This window comes from Poecile atricapillus, chromosome 1 (genome assembly GCF_030490865.1).
Source record: "Poecile atricapillus isolate bPoeAtr1 chromosome 1, bPoeAtr1.hap1, whole genome shotgun sequence".
Taxonomy (NCBI): Eukaryota; Metazoa; Chordata; class Aves; order Passeriformes; family Paridae; genus Poecile; species Poecile atricapillus.
In genome coordinates this window covers 15,487,207-15,508,506 of record NC_081249.1, presented here as the reverse complement: position 1 = coordinate 15,508,506, position 21,300 = coordinate 15,487,207, and the positions used below count along the sequence as shown (strand labels likewise).

At 37.6% G+C, this 21,300-nt stretch overlaps 1 protein-coding gene across 8 annotated transcripts in view; it reads right to left on the bottom strand.

The window, feature by feature from the left end:
- The window catches only part of SH3KBP1 (SH3 domain containing kinase binding protein 1), a 212,755-nt gene that overhangs the window by 9,521 nt on the left and 181,934 nt on the right, over window positions 1-21,300 (bottom strand). For 7 of the 8 annotated variants that reach the window (XM_058840394.1, XM_058840428.1, XM_058840409.1 and 4 more), the window contains 4 exons: window positions 20,825-20,876; window positions 17,015-17,095; window positions 14,430-14,592; window positions 9,526-9,611 (listed from right to left, as the gene is read on the bottom strand). In XM_058840394.1, the coding sequence (XP_058696377.1) occupies window positions 9,526-9,611; window positions 14,430-14,592; window positions 17,015-17,095; window positions 20,825-20,876 (382 nt within the window). Of the gene's footprint in view, window positions 1-5,902; window positions 5,995-9,525; window positions 9,612-14,429; window positions 14,593-17,014; window positions 17,096-20,824; window positions 20,877-21,300 lie in introns of all 8 variants that reach the window. The other variant, XM_058840401.1, reaches the window with a different exon arrangement.

Sequence of the window (21,300 nt, the reverse complement as noted above, 5' to 3'; positions counted from 1 at the left end):
TAAAAGCTCCAATAGGCTCCTGAAGCTGTACAGAGTCCAGGGAAAGCAGGTCTGCTTGAATGCTGTACCAACCATCTCCATGGCCAGTGAAAAGCTCTGGGGAAGTGTTTACTGAATCCAGCCACAGGGTAACATGTTTACGTGAAAGAACGATGTGGAGGCCCAAGGAATACCACAGCTCATGATTACATGGATAAATCAAATGGCTTAATACCATTCATCTATTTTTATGGGTTGTATCAGTTTCACTCACCTTCATTTCAAAATGCCCTACAGCATATGTTGAGCAGGAAGGAGTCAGAAAACACACAAGAGGTACTTTAGACAAGATAATCAAAGTTCTTCAAAATTACTTTCAGATATCAGTCAAATACAGGAATGATATTCATTTTTCAGAGACTATTTTTTCATTGCACACATGTAGGAAAAAATAGGTTTTAAGTTAATAGTTCTATATACTAGACACTTAATTTTCCAAACTATTACAGAACAGTGAATCTCTGAAGATCCAGTTTTGTTGCCATATTACAACCAACCATCATACCAAATTACACAATGGTAAAACAAATTAATTAATGGGTCTGTGCAATAAACTATATGCACTGAAGGACATTTAAGTTGATTTCAAGTATTCATGATTTGTCAGCTAGAAAGTAAATGGGATTGGAGATTCCTTATTCAGCAATATCCTTCCACCTCTGAGATTAAAAAAAAAAAAAAAGAAAAAAAAAAAAAAAAAGAGCCCTGAAATAGTCTAAGGTTATTCACCTCCAAATACTACTCTATTTTTGGAGTGACTCTTCCTATATATAACCAGTGACCCCACTCTCCTCTACCATGTATTTTTGTCATTGCTCTTTTTATTGGCTGTTGCAGCCTGTGTGCAAAGGTAGGTCACCCACCCAGTCTGTCAGTGGGAATTTGGCAATTTGAAGCCTCAATTGTACCCAACATGTCAGGTAAGGGCACAGTGCTTTGAAAGTTAAAACGAGCTGATTTTAGCAGATTGCACAAAACCTATCTGGAGTCCTACAGAACTTCAGGGTTTCAGGAGAGGAGAAACTGAAGGAAAAAATTATTTTCTATGAAAAATAAAGCAAGCAAGTGTAAGAGCTGTTTTCCATTAATATCCAGTTTGAAGCTGGCCCATAAAATAGCCAAATTACTTAAGATCACAAAGAAAATCAATAATCAATATATTAACATATTGTCTAATTTTAATTTTCTATATTTGATCAGAAAAATAGAATACTCAGGTTTAAATTGTAAAATGTATAGGTAAACAGAAAGTGTATGAATTTGCATCTTTGAGACCCATAAGCATTTGCAGACATAATTTGCTCCATGCATTTAATAAAAATTATGAAAAGTAAACATTTATGGTCAAAGCTTCTATTATCAAGAAATATTTGGAATCTTACATTTTTTCCACTTCTGAATGCATTTTTGATAGCTAGAAAAAGAAACTAAAGCAGCCTATACCTGTACTGAACTTTAAAGAGAGTAGAACTGAGGCTACAAAGGCTCCACAGGTAGTATCTGCTGCCAAACCAGTGAAATCTCAGCCATTCAGTTGATACTCTAAATGAAATTCTATTAAAGTGTAATGAACAACACTTGGTACAACAATAAAATAGTAAGTCCACTTCAGCACTCTTATATGCCCTTTTTCTCTCCATTTGTCCTCCTTATTTAGATGTTGTTCTTCCTCCCCAATCTGCTCCGCATCTAAGGCTATCACCACCTTCTACAATCATCACCTGTGGAGATATTCATTCAAGAAAATATTCATTCATTCAAGAAAATTCCCATCCAGTCAGCTGGTAACTAGTAGAATGAGCAACAGAACCACTCAAAACACTTCTGCCATGCTGTCATATATGCTGTGGATTCAGTAATTCACTTGTGCTGGTTATTTGATTATTTGTTGCTGGTGGAAAGCAAGGCAATATTAAACTCCCTGAGGTCATTAAATGCAGTGATTTGATTTTAGTTTGTATTCCTGCAGCTATCAGAAATTGGGGGCTTAAATGTACATACTAAGCAAAATGTACAGCCTTCCTGACAGGGTCCAAATGGAACGTCATTAAAGAAAAAGTCCAGTCTACTGTATTCACAGCCATATTAATTGCCATTACAAAAACATCAGCATCCAGCAGACCTGGACTCTGCACTGGTCCAGCTTTTTCTTTGTCTGGTAATAATAAACACTAAGGAAGATTCTATTAAACACATAGAACATAGAGATGGCACCCATCAATTAACTCCCTACTTAAAAAATAGTTGATATTGGTTCGACAAATAAAGAGATGTATTCATCATTATTACTGTGTCACTGATCAAGCTGGTAATCCACGAAGCAATTCATGAGATGGGGAGAAAGGCATCAGAATAATTCGAATATATCAGTGTAGTATAAACAGTCTTTCTTACTGAGCAACTTTTCTGAGCAAAATATTTCATGAATATGAAAAAATGTTAGCTGTGCAAGAATTATTCCCTGATATACTTCCAAGCCACTTAAGAATAGAATATTTCGCTCCACTACTATGTTCATTTGGAAACATGGTTATTTAAAGGATGATGATGGTATTTTTTTTTAAATGCCCAGATCCAGGAGAACAATTATTTAGAGAAAAAGTTCTAAACTCCTTAGATTTGTATCTTCCTAGAAAATAACCTTCAATCCCTGCCCCAAAAAAGACCCCTGAAATATAAAGTTCAGTGCTTATGCTTCCTTCCTTACCCCTTTTATCCCCTGCATTTATTATTCTGGCATAAAAAGTGGCTAGGCTTTATCTTCCATTTAGGTTTTTTAGTATTTGGGCAAAGTAATTTATACATAATGATGACAGAAAGTTTTTTGAATTAGTAGAGAGATTTCACCTTGAAAAGACTGAAGTGGGAAGTAATAAGAGAATCAACACTTTCAGAATGCTAATGGTGAGGAATGGTGAGGTGAGAAATACAGAGAGGCTGAAGGAAATGAGGCAAAGTTGGCATTCAGTTCATTTGAAGAAGATTATGTCACAAAAGCCAGAGGTGGATTTCATTTCATTATCATCCTCAACACATTTAACAGGTTGACAATAGGCATGTGAAATAGTATCTATACAGCATCTTTAAATGCAATAGTCTTTAAAGCTGCCAAATGAGACACACACTGAGGACAAAATCTTCTGCATTAGTGCCCACTCAATATATAGTAGAAATTTAAAAATAACTCAATAATCTGAAAGTTAGTGGGAATTTTCAGAAGACTACAATTGTTTTAACTACTTCAAGCATCCAAATTCTGCTACTCCCTCCGTGCTGAATGGCATTGTACCCTTTGAGGAACACAGCCATTCTCCCAGCCACGCTTCAGGCAGCAAATCTCACCCATAATGAATCACAGACTGGTTTTTAAGATTTGGGTAAAACAGTTGTAGGAGGAGACCTCCCTGGCTGCAAGGTTCCTTTGTTCAGGAGTGCAACAGTGATGTACCAGGGAGGTCTGCCCACAGGGTTCTGTGCCTTGGAGCCAAACAGTGTAGCTCACCTGGCTTCCCAGGACAGTCACTGGACAGCTGTGACTTTAGGACAACCATTCCTAAAGCTCACAATTATCTTCTCCCATTTCAATCCTCACTTTAATTGCTTTAATAGCTGAATGTAGAAAGCTGCCATAACAAGCTTTGCTAACCACTTGCCAGTGCCCTCATAAGGATTTTATTTATAACAATTTGGAACATGCCAAGAAAGAACTGAAAGGTCAAGAAAACTGAGGAGCTAGAAGAAATGGATATGCTGTTTTCAGGCACCTCAACTTGATACCCATGGCAACCAATTTAAATTTCTAGTTTACTGCTTTTTTCTGGACCCCTCAGGGCAAGAGCCCTACTTAATTTATATAAAGCGCCATGACCATATTCCTGATTACAATATTTACAGTCCAGAACTATGTTTATGGGTGATTTTGACTCACTGACATCAAAATTTATATTACAACTTAAACCAGTCGCGCAATTCTATTCCTTTGCTTTGCCCTATTAAAATGAGCATGAATAGCAGCATAGAAAGAGGTTTAAGCACATTTTGATCTTCATTTTATGAGTCACATTTTGTCCTCCAGACCTTATATTTACCAATATTTTCTGATTTTCCAACTTTCATTCTGTGTTTTCAGGCAAAATAATTATAATATCTGGCAATAAAAAAGCCTGTGATTTAAAAACAAACCTGCTCCATTCTACAACCTGTTACTGGAAATACTCTCCATCTTTTTCCCTAGTGTGGGCCAAATCTTATTAGATCACTTTTTCTTGCAGTCAGAGGCACAGCAATCACCTTTCCTGACAAATACAGCTCTAGAACAACTGCAAGTTGCAGTCCAAGGAAACATGATAAACTGAAGATTTTTTTTGGTTGTTTATTAGATATTTTCAAGAGGATGTTTTTAACTACCCTTTCAGGCAATCTACCACCAATCTTGCAGGGAAGGACAGAAAAAAAAAGAATGGGTGATCACATGGCTTTTGCCAGTACTCCATGGTCCACCAGCAAATACTCTGCAGAAGTCTGAGGAAATGCTAAAAAACGGACTTGCACTAACCAGCTTCCAGGGAAGCTCTTACTATAGTTCATACTATCATTAGATGCTTCAGTAGGAATCAATGAAGGCATCTGTGCCTTATGTTAGCACTGGTGAAGATTATTAACTGCTTTCATAAATACTGAGCAAAATGCGTAAAGAGCCAGGAAAAATATTGGAAAGATATATCCACTTGGCTCTGTGCAATTCAGTCTTTCTACAAAGCACAGAAACTGCTTCTTGTGGGGATTAACTGATCGTTTCCACAGTAGGTATATTATTTTTAATTCTTTGTGGCTAATTTCTTGAATCACTTAGCTTAAATCCATATGGTTTTAAGTATTAGATGATGTCAAAGCAACCCTGCTTTGGATAGACAAAACTTGTTTCAGGATTCCAGGATTCCAAAGTGTATGTTTGTGTATAGTTAGAAGACTTAGGATTGATCCTGACTTGCAGAGATAATTCAATACCATTTTTTGGAAAGCATTAAGTTTTTGATTCACTGTTTTGGTAGGTACACTGGCGTTTGGCCAGTGCTCAACCCACTACATCCACTAAGCTATTGTATGTGCTAGAAGTTTCTGTCATCACACTGGCCCTCATATACAAAGTTCTTTATGAAATTAAAGACAAACAGGTCAAGTTATACCATAAGGCATGAATTGAAGCTGTTGAAATCAATGTAGTTCTATGTAGGAACAACAGTTTGCAGAACAGGGTTTATTGTCAGTATAGCTTATGTTGCTTTAGAGGCATTTTAAAAGCTCAAAAAGCCACTGCCAATCCAGACCAGCTGTTGGTAGAGATGTACCAACAGAGGTGAGTAATCACTGTGATTTAACTACAGCCTCGGGTACATGACCACACATTTTCCACTGAGTGCCCCTGAACACTCTTCAAATTTTTACTGTATGTTTGTTGAGATTTTTGCCTCTTTCAGACTAGAAGACCATACTAGTATGTTTCTAACTGCTTTTGCACAATTAAATATATGCATTACACTTTGTGATGACAAAACCTGTCTGCAAGAACAGGTTAATGAATCCAGAGCACTGAAAAAACACCACATGTAAATTGCAATTGTCATTTTTGTCACTGAAATTTCTTATGATGCATTAAATGATAATGATTTCTCATTTCAAAACTATGATGCAAGATTTTCTGTCACAGTATGCTCAATTTCAACTTTTAATAAAAAAATACCCCTGTAATATCCATGTAAACTTTGTTATTCTACAGAATCTTCTTTTTGCATTTCCTTGTTATGCATTGTGAACTAAACCAAAGACAGGATAGAAAAGAAGTGGAAAAATAAAAAAGCCTTACCCTCGTGAAATGAAGAAGAGTTAGCCATGGCAAAGAGATGTAAATAGGAAAAGCTGAATGCAAGATGTGTGGAAAGGAAAGTAAAGACATCACTGAAAACAGGGAAAAAGAAAACAAAAGAAAAAGTGAGGAGGAATGGGGAACGGTTCCTCTTAAATAATATATTCTGAGGGCTAGTTTTCCAATGGCTTTTGTAAAGATTGTGAAAAGAAGTAAATGCATGGACAACAGAAATAAGAGCTGCCATTATATCTACAATCAGTAGTGAAGTTGCTATGAAGAATTTTCTCTTGTCAGTGCAGTTTGGAAAATTGTAATCAGCACAGAATTATCATCAAGAAATTTACATGTGAAGTCACAGCTCTGCTGAACATGTTAAGGAAACCAAGTCATGAGCTATTATCTATATAAAAATAACTTTTTTATATATGCAACTCATAGAACATTATTTATAGTATCACACATCACCTCAACCTTGCTCAAGCATTTATGATTTTCCCAGTTGGTGAAGGGGGCAGAGAAAGTTTTTAACAGTGTGGGGTTTTCTGGTTAGACAACATTGACCCACTGGTAAAATATTACTCAGAAAATAATCAGGTAAAAGCCATTTCCAAGGGACCTAGACAAAATGCAAGTTTTGAATCTGGATTCCCAATTCAGCTCAGCATATTGCTGCTCAGTTGTTGATGGCATTACTGATTTCATTGTTGCTGACCACTTGTTTGTTTTTTGAGAGATGGCACATGGAAGAACCCTGCATTTTCTCCTCCCCCATCACACTGGTTTTGGTCTCATCATAGAAAAGAAAAGGAACCAACTTAGAAATCATTAAAAATCCTTCACAGAATTAATAACTTTCTCCATCCAGCATTAGTTTGGTTTGCTTTAGTAACCAAAACTGTCTCTCCATTGTTTTTGTCCATCTCTCTGCTCTGCATGAAGGGAACAAGAACTTTGGACTGTCTATAGGACTAAGAAAGTGGCAGCCACTTCCCAGTTTAACATCTCTAGTGCAAAGTAGCCAGGAGGTGCTGTGGTATTCATTTTCAGTGCACAATTCACCATCAGTACTTAGCATAAGCATGAAAGAGGGCGAGGCAACTTGCAAGTGATTGTTGCTCTTCCCCCTGTTCTCCTTGAGAGCTGGGAATGGCATTGGACTAATGGAACAATAAAGAGGAGCCCAGTAACCAGAGTGGTCATGCATCCAAGCTGCTAAAGGCCATTTAACTTCAATATTCTTCAAAGGCTACTGCTAAGTCACACCTTGTCTGTCACGTAGGTCCACTCTAACTTGTTGTGTAAATTTGGATTTCTGAGAAGACATCAAATGGTAGATTTAATCAAATAAATTCTGACAGGATGGATGAGCCTCAGAGAAGCCGAGGTTGTCCTTCCTACAAAGCACACGACATAGGGGCAAAACCAGTAAGATATATCACTGTTAAATATTATTTGGACTCATACAGCCAGATCTACCAGTGTTTTGGAATACACTGGACAACTCCACTCACACATCCATCATCTTTTCTAATAACTCATGTAGCCGCAAGACTTCTCCAACCCATTGTTCTCTTTGTAAGTAAATGAAACAAAATCACACCATACATCTCTACAAGTACATTGCACCATAAACTGCTCTGAACTCCAAACCTCTCCTCATAGAAGAAGACATTAATTCACTCTGAATTAGTTTTCTTTATTAAATCTTGATTTATTGCTCTGCCCTCTCTTAAAATGTCTTTTATTTATTTGACAGTATTTTACACAAGCTGTCAAAAGCTGCCTGAAAATTTATAACAGTTCTGATCTCTGGATCCCCTTTCAATTCAAAACCATAATTTATTTATTTTTTTCTTTTAACAAGTTGTCTAACAGGCTAGAACGACATGATTTGCCCTTGTAAATGCCATTCTGGTTTGACCCTATCAAGTTATACTTATTTAAGTATTCACACTATTTTATCCTTGAGCTCAATAGGTTCTCTGTGTAAGTGGTAACAGGAGGACATCAGCTAAACCCTTTGCAACATGCTGTGGTTTGGTTTATGGATTCTTGTTGGCTGCTATTCTGCATCTTTAAAAAACCTCCAAAACAACCCAAATTCTTCCCTCCACTATCCTCCTCTCACCCTCCATGTCCTGGAAATGAACGAGAATTCCTATAAATAAGATCTTCTGCCTAATATGTTAAGAATAAAACAAAATAAAACCATAATTAGCAAAACTAAAAAACACAAAACACTCTAAGTGTTTATCCTGACAGTGGTTCCAAGGAAACTAGAACAAGGAATAAAAAGTTTACCTCCATCACACACAGGTAGCATATGCTACATGCATCATAACTTTCAAGTAAGCAGAGTCTTACGTGCTTTGAAGCAAATTTGTAAACATAGTTAAGGAACACTAAATGGTAGAATTTGTCTTCATTTCCATACCATTCTTTTCTAAGAGTCTCTACAATAAAAATGTTCATGCAATTTATCAAGAGCTTCCAGCTTTCCATATTTAAGCCAAATGAAAACCTGGGAAAAAGATACTACCTGCTAGTCCAGAAGAACCATAGCAACAGAAGCTTTACAAAAAGCAGATATATGTGTGCTGGAAAGCTCATAGACCTATGTGAAATGCATTTAGTGTTCTGTTGTAACACTGCAATTAAAATTCCTTTATAACCTAAAGTTCTGCTTCCAAATCTGAGGAAAAGGTGTGCTTGGCTGTTGAGAGGATGCTAGTGTACAGAAATGCTTTACTAATAAAGCAGCCTGGGTAGACAACACCACGCCAAAATGACATTTCATGCCCCAGTGAAAGGTAGCAGTGCTTACTCAGGCAGGATCCTGGGCTCTGCCTGTGACAAACACGGGTCTGTGGGCACAGCTGCAAGTGGAGAGTGACGGCAGCAGCTGCTGGGCTCTCTGAGCAGAGGCAGAAGATGGCTCTGGGGCTCGTGCCCACTGCCCTGGGACAGCGCTCACAGCACCTTGCACTGCAGCACCCACCCAGCAAACACCATCGCTCCTGCTTTGCCAGCTTGAGCAGGAAGGAGGGTGAGAGAAGACTGAAAAATAACCTGTGGTTGCTCCTTTCCAGGTGACTTCCTGATTAAATGGTTGATAGGTCAGGAACAGAAGTTGTTTACAATAGAAATTGAGACTGCTTTTAATTGGTGTGTGCGGTAAAATTTAGTCAAATTGACCTGAACTGTGTTTCTGTTCCTTTGTATTTGAAAGTGTAAAGATTACTAACTGCACCAAGCCCACAATCTTTTGCAGTATTAAAACCATGGCAACACTATTACATCAGTTAAACAACTATGCCTAATTATTGTTGGACTTCTCGCTTGTTTCAGACTTTTAAACAAAAACAACAAGAGCTTTCCTATTCAAAATAGCTCACTATTCCATATTTGCTTTTATTTTTTTTTAAACAGAAACCCCCAACAAAACTATTTTAAGTAAAGTCAAAATGATCCTTTAATCCTGCAGTTAAAATTTGATATAAGAGCACTCACATTCATTGCCAAATCCTCAATCTGCCTCTTGAATCATACAACAGTCACTAAAAAGCAGAAACTTGCACCATAAATTTCTTAGACAAACTGTAGAAAGCACCATAACTTACCGATGTCATTGCTTCTTTCAGAGGAGTCTTTCTCTAGAGTGCCGGATACCGTACTGCCCACTAATTCCACTTTTGGACTATCACTCCTGCATTTGGATCAAGAAGAGGAGATGTTTTATTGGGAGTTTTTGTGTGGGTTACAGTAAATTGATAGCTAACTTGCAATTAATAATGAGAGAGCGAAGTATTCTTCCTTTGCAGCACCAGAGTAATAGCAATGTCAGCGAGAGCAATCTCTAGCAAGTCGACATGCTGTATGGATTAACCTTATCCCATTTCTCCTTAACACCTGTCAAAAAAGCCTATTTTAGACACCATAGCGTCCGGAATAATTCTTCAGATGTTCACAGCATCTCAACAAGAAGGAAACCTAAGGGCAAGAGGACATTCTTCAACATCTTCTTTGTAGTTTTTTCTAATTAATTGGCTTGCACAAACTACAGCAGTGGACTACCTGGAATGCTGCAGAAAGTGAGAGAATTGTGCATTTCAGAAGTTCCGAGTATTTACTCATAAATGCAACTCCTTCACCATGTCTTTGCATTTTTCTTATGAGACTAGACTATGAATACTGTTTCTACAGTCCAAAGAACCAAGATCACCTAATTTGTCAGAAATGTCTTTTGAATAATAAAGTGTCAGGAGCTACAATACTTTATACAGAGGACCTATTTTAAAATCAAACAGGAGATGAAACAAAAGCAAGAAAATGATCCCTGCTTTGGAGAACATTCTATCCCACAAGTACTAAGTGTACTAAAATAAAAACTTGTTTCCCACAAGTACTACAAGTATACTAAAATAATCTACCTATTGAAACAATATAAAAAAACCCCCAAAAACAGTGGTAGGCAAGTAACTCAGCATTGCACAGGTCACTCAAATCTCTGATATCTACTGTGATTAACTGTTCACTTAATGTGATACATTGTACTTGCCATCATTATCAGGTCACTTGACAAATACAGTAGTTTTTCCACAATGACTATTCCCAGTGTAACACTATAAGAATTATGATGTAATTAAGGTACCCAATTTAGGGATAAAAATATAGATCTGCCCCAGAACAACCCAGGCAGCTATGTATGACGCAATGCAATAATTAGCTGTTGACAGTAAAATACGTGGTGAGCTCAAAAATCTTGCTGTTTTTTTTCGTTGGTCTCTGCTTTTGATACCATAAGCTGATGACAGATGGCCTGAACCTTAACTCACGGCAGCAGCTTATGAGCAAAACACAAAGTGGCTGGAAACCCTATTTCAGGCTTCAGGAAGGCTGTGATAAAGAGCTGAAAATTTTTATTAGAACCCAGAGGAAGTTATAGATTAAGTGAATATATATCCCATTAAATCCTGTGTGACAAGTGAACAAAAAAATATAGACAATCAGATTAAAAGCAAACTAGTCCTTCACAGCAGCTCTCAATATGGCAGGCAGTCTGCACCAGGAAGGACACAAGAAATTTAACACATGCATAGAAAAATGTATTAATTGGAAAGATGATAAATAAGGGTATTTCCAAGTGATCTATCCAAACAATTAGTTTTCTTATTTTTTAGTCTTTAACTTTTTCTTATATTGCTTATATATTTGTACATCTATAAGAAGCAATAGTTTCTTGGCTGACAGAGCGATGAGCATCTGACTGCATACTCTGTTTTGTACACATACATTTCCCAGCAATCTGAGAGCACAATGTGAGTTGGAAACACTCTAGGAAATGTGTGAGTATGGCTTTGGAGAGATTCTTAGAATGGCATGACTTAAGGCTGAAAGTCACAATGTTTACCATTTTTCTACAAAAGATACCAAGATATATGACAACAGCCTCATAAAAAAGAAAACTCCAACCCTGTTCTCAGAAGAATTAACGGGCTTATTATGCCACTCTGCATTCATACAGTTGTGAAAAGAGTGGAGCCCTCCCTTCTCCTTCACAGCGTGTCCCTCTCTGCTCGTGCCCATACAGACAGGCTGTCAGCTTGACCAGACATGATGAGTCTGAGAGAAACTCCACACTAATAGAAGTCCCACTGCAAATGGATTAATTGCCATCTGGAGCAACTCCCTGACCCATATGGCTGCGCAGCTGCACGAATGCTGGTGCTAAACATAAGGGAGGCTGGGGGAATGGGGTGCCAGGACAAGGAACCCTGTTAGCAGTCCATGTACATAGCAGTGGTATGTACATGGACTGGTTTAAACTGATTGTAAAGATGCACCTTCTATAGGTGATGCATCTTCATACGTTTATGGCTTGACTACTCCATAGATTTGACTTAGCTGTAAATTGTATAATCATAGTATGTCTAAGTAAGCTGCAAAGCCTTTGGAACAAACTGACAGCTATTCCCTGTCCCACATGGTTTTTATCTGTCCTATTGCCCTTGAAGACCTACTCTGCCTCCACTGAAGGAGGATTATATTTAAATGGGAAAACAACCATCACTACAAAAAGTCAGTGAGATGCATAAGATGTAAGCCACTTACTCAGGACAGAAGAAAACTCTCTTTGGCTTAGCAGCTGCCATGGAAATCTCACGGGACTCACTTTGTAACTACAGCAATTTTCCCCTAAGGATCATGTACTGGTTTTGGACAGGATAGAATTAATTTTCTCTGTTGCAGCTTGCATAGTGTTAAGTTTTGGATTTGTGCTGAAAACAGCATAGATAACAGAACAGTGTTTTCATTATTGCTGAGCTGTGCTTACACAGAGTCAAGGCCTTTTCTGCTCCTCCTGTCATCCCACCAGTGAGGAGGGTGGGGGTGGACAAGGACTTGGGTGGGGACACAGCTGACCCCAACTGTCTGAGGGATGTCCCACACAACATGGCATCATACTCAGCACTTAGAGGAGAGAGAAGAAGGAAGTGGGGGATGTTTTGAGTTACACCATTTGTTTCCCCAAGTCACCACTGCAGGTGATGAAGCCCAGCTTTCTAGGGGATAGCAGAACACCTGCCTGCCCATGGCATTCTTTGCTTTGCTTGCACATGCATCATTTACTTCTCCTGTTTAACAGTCCTTGTCTCCACCCACGAGTTTTTTCACTTTTGCCCTTCTGATTCTCACCCCCATCCCACTGTGGGGGAGTGAGTGAGTGTCTGCACAGCTGCCCACCAGGGTTAAACCACAACAGGTGAGCCAAAGTTCTTCTGATTTAATTTTTATTTAATTGCTTTAGGTTATTCAGATTTTGGAAATGGATACCAGTAAGTCTTAAAGTAATTACTTTCTTATTAAGCTGAATGGATTTAAAAAAAAACACCTTTATTGAAGTGACTGCTTCCTCAAGTTTCTCATTTCTTATTTATCCAAGCAATTCGAAGTATTTTCCATTTTTTCTGTGCTAGACATAGCAAAGTTTAGACTATTAAGAACATGAAAAGGTTACTGTTTAGGTGTGCCTTTTGCCTTTGATAATGCGAAAATTGAAATATCTTTAAAAAATACATGGTTACTTCATACAATTTTGTACTTTAAAAAAAAAAAAGGAAAACAGAAGAGCAACAAAATACCCTTCCAAAATTCTAAATGCTAAAAATTTACAGTATGTTTAAAATATTTCAGGCCAAGGATAGAACAAAATAATAGCTACTGCTGTGCATACCTCACCAGAACTGAACACTGGGGTATGTATTGGTCTTTCGAAGACATCACATAGCTAAATCTGAAGATTATAGCAAATACTTGTATTTCCAAGTATGCCCAGGTGATCAGCAAGTATGGATTGTATTTTGGAGCAACTGGACAAGCATGTTCAAAGCCAAATCCAAAAGAGGCTGTGGCAGTAGCACTTGGATACAAGGGTAAGTTCTCAGAGGTGTACAACCAAAGCATTTCAGTAAGATAAAACTGGGACCACAAGGCAGATGCCTTTTTTCCTTTTCATTTGCCCTAGATTCCTCACTAAGAGCATTTTTAAAATTTAATCATATGTGGAGGAACGAAGGGAACCAATGTCTAGCATTTCACTCTAACCTATACTCTATTCCAGTATTTAACTCACCATTACTATACTTAAAGTCCAGTAGTTCAATGGTAGCTAATTTTCCTAACAGTACAATAAATCGTAAAAATATTTCCATGACTATATTCTAGTTTTTCGGCAGGATGCACAGCTTGCCCATTTTCGACCACTGTTTTTATTCTGGTTTTCATCTAGCTCTATTCACTATGCATAAAGGAAATCTACAGTGCACAACCCAGATGATGATGACTAAAATGTAGTCACCTAGACTTAATTAGGACTACAGTGAGGCCTTTAATTTCTGCAACCTTTGCTCCAGCAAAGAATAAATGGACTTGTGTTGGCAAGTCCAGCTTCTCGGTGCTCCTCAAAGGCTGTAACCACCTCTGACAATAAGCATCATATAACTGCAGATTGACAACCAACATTAAAGCATGAATACTTGACAGCACTGTTCTACAGTGGCACCAGCTGAAAAAGCAGTGAAGACATGTATTTTGCTAAAGTTTGATCTAAAATGATCAAAGAAAGCAGACTGAAACCAGCTGATAGTATTTGAAACGTACATTGCCTAATGCTATTCCTAAGCACAATCCAAGCCACTGAGTTAGTGCCCAAGCTAAGCTGCAATAATTTGAGGTAAACTAAGAAAATCAAGATCAGAGTAACATTCTGATGCAGGTATTTCCCACACATTCTGCACCATTGCAGTAACAGTAGAATTGCATCATGAACAGTCTAAGACTGTTATTATTGAGGAGATCGTTATGACCCAGCCATATATGACCCAGACTATAAGGGTTTTTTTCCTTGTTCTTTCAATACAGCTTAGTGTGAAATAAATCAGGACATCAACTGTAAAACCTAAATTCTTTAAAAGCATGGTTTTCCCACTAATCCCAAAAGCATTGGATGGAAGAATAGCAATACCTTGCATGAGTCACAGGCACAACTGGTCTTTCTGGTCGTCTCGGGGGCAAGGTACCAGGTCTGTTCACAGCGTTGGCTTTGGGTGGCCGAGGTTTCTTCGGAGGTATAGCAGGAACTGAAGGCTTCTGCAAGTCTAACTGTTTTTGCTCTCTCTCTGATCTTTCTTTAAATCAATCATTTCCAGAAAAAAAAAAACAGGGATATTATTAAGTGGAATTCATTTGCGCTCACAAGTCTACATTCAAAGAAGAAATCTTCAGCTGTAGATAGACTATATACAAAAAAAACCCTTTCCATTTCTGTTCTAAATCACTCTTTATTTGATATATTTATCACAAATCACTTGTTCAACCTGCCTGGCTGTTCTGCCTGCAGCTCCTCAGCCAAAACAAGTGTGCAGTGTCTTAATGGGAATACTATTTTTTATTTTAGTAACTTACTGGTTTCTGACTGTAAAGTAGAAGAATGGCAAGAAATTACATACCATATGGTACAACTTCCCATGAACACAACTTATATTAAATTTTAATATGAAACAGTATTAATTTAGAAGGTCACAAAAATAATTATGCTGGATATTCTTAACATCTCTGGGGCAAACAGAGAATACCATTTTTGGAGGGGAAAAAAGCATGTTTCAAGTGAACTACAGTTAAGTGAAAATAAAATACAAGCACAAAAATACAATGTCTAGCAGGACATAAACCTCTCAGAAAAATCAGACCTATTATTTAGGTTTTAAGTACAGACTTATATGCTGAATTTTTCAGCTTGTTGGTGAAAACCTAGATCATTTGCAGAACTGCTTATGCATAGATAGGGAGTGCTGCCATGTTAATATCCAATGCCAAACATGTAATGCCTGTGCATGTGCACATTAATGACTTTTCTAAATAATATACTCTAAATTCCTAATACAAAACAAACATGCAAGCATGTTTGCCACACCAGAGAAGGCCTGATTTTTCTTAAAGAAAGGACAAAACTCTCCAAGGAAGTAGAGTTCTGCTCTCTATATCTTACTATATCAACACCCCACTTCCCTTGACAATGCTGTCTATGATATGCCATGAATGTTATACCTTTGTACACATATAAGAGGTATTGGGAATGTTCCAGGGCATTGCCTAATGGGTTCTTAATGACAATCCATTAATGAGATGATCATGGAATAAGTCCCCAGAAACACAATGCACATTAGGTTTGGAACAGTCCAGCTAGCGACTCTTGTTCACAGGCAGTATGCTCTGAGCAGATGCAGTCATTGGCTCCTCAGTAACACTGAAGCTTTTCCAGCATACTGTGTAATTTTTACACACTTAATCCTCTGACAATTTGTACTGTGTCAGTGTCCAAGAATCTAAATTGTATGAGGGACAGGCTGGGCAGTGTGCCAACACACAGCTCAAAGGATGTTCCTGTGCCACCCCTGCTGCCACACCGCATGAGCGATTCCTGCCACTCCCTGGTACTCCTGAAATGTAGGCTTCACTCCTACAGCCTCCTTTCAATGTTTAGAAAAGTTACAGATATTTATAGCCCAGGAGAGCAACATATTTAAATTTTCTCTGCTTTTTCAGCAGTCAGCTTTGTAAACCCAGAAATGGAAAGCAAAGAGTTTTATTGCTAAGATAACCACAAGAAGCAGCACACATAACCAAAAGTAAACCTGTTTAGAGGAACAGCTAAAATACCTGTCAGGTTTCTAAGATGTATATCCAGAAAGAGATCTTGGTGCAAAGTCTGAAAGTTCTGTCACTAAATTATAACTGCACGTTCTGCATTTAGTCATGTGCATACACGTGCCTTTGAAAAGGCTGCAAGTTCAAATACATAGACATTAAGAAATCCCATAAACAAACTTGTTCATACAATCTAATACTCCACTTAACGCATGAAACTTGACACCATCTTCAATTAGAGAATAGATGTAACTATTTTCCTGAGACTATTCACCATTTACAATGAACACAATGAAACCATTAAAGGTTTAATTTGCTTGTCCCTGCTCTGTGTGGTACTGTGTCCCATTTCTTCTATTTCAAGCAATGTTCAAACATGGCTTTGAAGAATTTTTTCATTTCTTCGCTGCCTTGCCTGTGACTTTTGTGACTATGATAATGGGGTGATTCATAAGCATTAATGACTATATCTCCACAAAATCCCTTTGTGTTGCAGGAAAACCACCAACCCAGCTTTCAACTAGAGAACCAAAGCAGACAGATGTTAAGAAAAAAGTACACAGTAATCTCTGGTATTTTACTTGATCAAGCACCTGGGTTTTACAGAGCATTTCATGGGGCTTTATACAGCATTTCATGTATTGAGAGCAAATCTCCCCTTGACTTCAGTTGTAACTGCACGTACCCAACAGCTCCGGATGGGTACAGTTGAACACCTTGAATTTAGTCCATAAGCAACAATGAGAGCCCTTCCAAAATGCCTATCATCACAGTCTATCAGAGTGGAAAACAAACATCCAAACAATACACTTAATGGAAACAGAGAGTGGGAAATGAGGATGTGCATTGGTTCTATTTCCCTCATCTCTCTGCAGAGAACAGGCAGGAAAGCACATTTCATACCTTTTTCTTCTGTTCGATTAGGAAGACATTCTGGCCTTTCAGGTGGTATCTTCTTGATTTCATGCTTTCGATCTGTGGTTCCTGTCAAAGACAGAAACATTTGGAATTCTGTCCAAGCCAACAAAACAGTGACATAAGATTTAATTCTGCAATTTCTTAGGCTTTTTATAGTTTCCAATTTGAAAATTTCTTGCTAAAAATTAACATAAATTTGTACCAAATATTCACTCTGTAGCATAATGACAAAAAAGCAATTGGATATTTATGTCTTTATAATCAAGTTCACAGTTTCCAAAGTGTGCACTCCCAAAGAATAGACAGTCTCAGGCCATTCTATGGGGGAAAAAAAATTGATAACTGCAGTTTTTATCATTACAGACATAAATGAAGAGTAACTCAACAGTGTGCAGAAATATTAGGAATAAATCAATTAATTGAGCAATGTCAAGAGACTACGTGATAGAGCTGAGTATACAGAGGTTATTTTACATTAAATTAACACATCCCTCCTCTTTTTCTCCACTGCTAGTAGCTGTTCACTTCCACATATTAGAAGGAGGAGAAGAGCAGTGCTGGCAGCATTCTGCATGACTATTTTAATTGACAGCTTTTGGCCTGGAGGTGTAAGCCCCTGGCTTCTTCTGCCTCTGTACTAGAGGCCCTGACATACAGACTTCTGTTGCTCCAAGAAATATGGGAACTTGTGGCACCAGCAACGGGAAGATTTTGCAAAAATTTCCTGGCACATGCAAGATAAAATCTTCTAATCCCCATGTTATAAGAAACACTTTATTGGATATTGGCTTTGCTGCATTGGCTAACCACAAGGTGCTAATGCCATTTCAACTTAGTAGTGTTGAAAACCACTTTAGGTAACACTATTAGCATTTCAATAAAAATTACAGTAGATGAAATCCAAGAAAAGCAGAGGAGGCAGGGCAAGGAGCACAAGGCAATTTTTTGTTCCAATCTATTCTATTATATGCCATTCTCAAGTGTATTTACATTTTCTGAATGTGCTGTTGCAACTCCCTTCTGCAGCTGGTTCCTAGAAATCAGTACTCATCAGTGGTGATCACCAGCCATTGTTTCTTTACCCAAGTGTGCTGTTGGACAGGCAACAGTACCACATATCATGTCAATAAATAATACTAAGTTCTCATTTATAGTTGGATTTGATAATCTTACGGGTCTTTTCCAACGTAAATGATTCTATGAAAAAGTCTTCACTGATGAGAGGGGAAGATGTTGCTCCAAAGGAATTACAGCCTTTCAGAACACAAGTTATGCAAAGCACAAGTCAACATATTGATAATCTTGCACACACTAGTGTGTTCAAAAAGAAAGACTATAGTCTTTATAGGTATACAAGTCTATATACCTAATTACAGTAAGATTAACAGTTATCATTAACACACAGAGAGACATTCTCAGGCCAAGTATAGAACAATGAGCCTACAGCCACTAAGGAGCTCCCAGACCCAGTTGTTCTTCCTACTTGGATTGTGACCCCCAAATTAATCAACACCCAGGTAGGCATCATGATCCTGCCTTAGCTCCCAGGTGACAGTCACCCTCCAGGAAGCTTTGGGAAGCTTTGTATCAGCTCCCAGAGGCACTCAAGAGTATTTCCACCCTTCAGCCTGGACACAGTTTTGTTGCCTACCCCAGCTACCCAGTGAAATGCCTACTGCTCTTCAATGTCTATATGTAAGGAACTTGTGCTCCTAAATTCGGCTCTCCAGTTTTCACCTTGCTTTGTAAAGTAGTGCAGCACAGATGGTCCTGGCAGTTTACTGCAGCAGAGATTATAAATTTCTATCTCTACAATAATATAGATACCTCTTTACACATATGCCACCTGTACTACAAAGACAAGTTCTAATTCTCTGCTTTAATTTTATGCTCTGCATCAGAAGATGCTGACAATTATTTAGGCTGCAACTGACAGTTTTAAATTTCTTCATCACACTGTGATGGTCAAATATGCAGAAGCATTATTAAAGTTGTTACCTACTATCAACAGTAAGACTTGATGTGGAGATGTGATAAAATACAGTGTAATCTCAGCGAAGAAATAATTTTACAAAGTAGAGGATGTCAAGGTGGTAATAAACATATGATGATTTTCAGCTCTAAATATGTATCAGACTGAGTATGAAAAGAAAGAGATGCAATAGTCTTGGCTTTGACATAGACTTAGAAGGCCTTAATCAAATTGTCTGCATCCTTTTTGCAAACATTTTTCCTTCCGAAAATAGGCACATTATCCTGCTGTGGTGACACAGTTTAAGCATTATATGTAAACAGGTACCTATTAAAAATGTTGTTCTCTAATTATAGCAGTATAAATTGAAATAAATAAAAAGTTTTACAGAGTTTTTACAAAACGTGTCAGGCTTTAACATCAGTGGTCACTAAGACATCGTTGTACAACCACCACTAGATGGCAAAGTCATACTGCTCTCTCTGGACACTATTACTGATTTAAAATCAAATTTATGTTTCCATGAGTCTCAAGACAGAGTGAACAAACCAGGATAAGAAACACAAATATTTATGATCATGATTCTGTAGTCAAAGAACTGCATGACAAATTCAAACAAGTTAAATTATAGCATATTGATTCACTGTAAATTGTATATTGGTTTAAGTTGCATTTCTACTAACAGCTTAAGTCTGTAAGAGAGGAAAATTTACTTTTTAAAGTACCGAAAGCTGGAACACATCACAGTAACAAGAAAACTATCTGGAGATTGGACATATTTGTTTTGGTTTTTAATGTGTGCCTGCAGTGGGGGAAGCAGTAGTGCTGCTGCAGAGTTTTTACAAACTGACTGGACTTAAGGGATTAAAGAATTCCAGTTATGTTATGTTTCCACTATAACTGCAATACAAATGAAAACTCTGAGAGCATCCCCTTGTGATTTGTATTTTTACACTAATGGAACCGGAATTTGGTTTATGAATTCAGGACTGTCACATGCAGATTCTTTAACTGTTTCTAAGTTTCAGGATAAAAATAAATCATGCAGGCACTTTTGAAAATTAGTATGGAGAGGTCATTTTAAAATTACAAGTAAAAGTGTGCACAGCTCTCAGCATCTACACACAATTCTGTATAACATATCACAAATTCAGTTTTGCTAGCACTCGTCTGTTTGGAAAACAGAATCACCCCTTAATACATTTGTGACACCTTTATCTACATAACCATTCAGAGTAACTCCTTTTAGTTTCATACTTGGAGCTACAAAAGTGTTGAAAACCAAGAATCTATGGCCTCTAACCTGGAGCAGCCAGTCAGATCCAGCATTCATGCAGATTTTCAAGCCTTAGATTGCAGCTCAGAGGAGACCACTGTATGACACTATTTTAAAGTATTCTAAAAAGCTGTGTCTCTAGAATAAATCACATCTGCTGTGAATGCAGTTTCCTCCTGCAGGTATTATCAGAATCCACAAAATGTCTGTGCTGCAAGGACATGCACACAATCAACTTCAGTCAGTGAACAAAACAAAAAAAAAATTGAAAACCTGAAGTATCACCCTTGCTTTGATTTAACATGATTAAGTTTAATGATTAAGTTATTTTGAAGTGGTATAGATGGTTGACTGCAATACTTTTAAAGCCCACCAGAGTCTTTCAGGGTTACCAATTATTTCCATTCTGACTGTGATTTATTACTTGTTGTCTAGACAACTGATTGTCAATTTTAATACAGATGGATTCTATATAAATTTGAATACACTTAATTTAGATTGAGATGTGCTCACTGACATGTGCTGTAAAAAGTCAACTGCATTTTACCTGATCCTTGTTTGATGACAGGAGCTGATGGAGGTGGTGGTTTCTTCGGTCTCTAAAATTTAATAACAGAAGAAAACAGGTTGCTTCAAAAGGCCTGTAAATCTCATTCATACGGAGGTTGGAGTTAATCATAAAGTGCTTAACATTAATAATTGCAAGTCATGAGACTACAGATCTGCCACATATTTCTCCTGAAATAACTTCATTAAAATGAATTTGAAGAGAGAAAATAGCATTGACAAATAAAATAACTTTTTTATATTAGCAACTGAAATGTCCTGCTGAGGGGTTAAAAGTGTTCATTTTATGTAGCTTAAGACTGGAGGAACACATGACCTTTGATCTAATGAAGAAGTCTATTTCTTTAAAATTTAACCTTGTAAATATTCCTGCCCATTTTGCAAAAAAAAAACACCAAAAAAACCCCAACAAAACCACAAAGAAACTCCAAGATACATGTGGCAAAACCTGAAGTC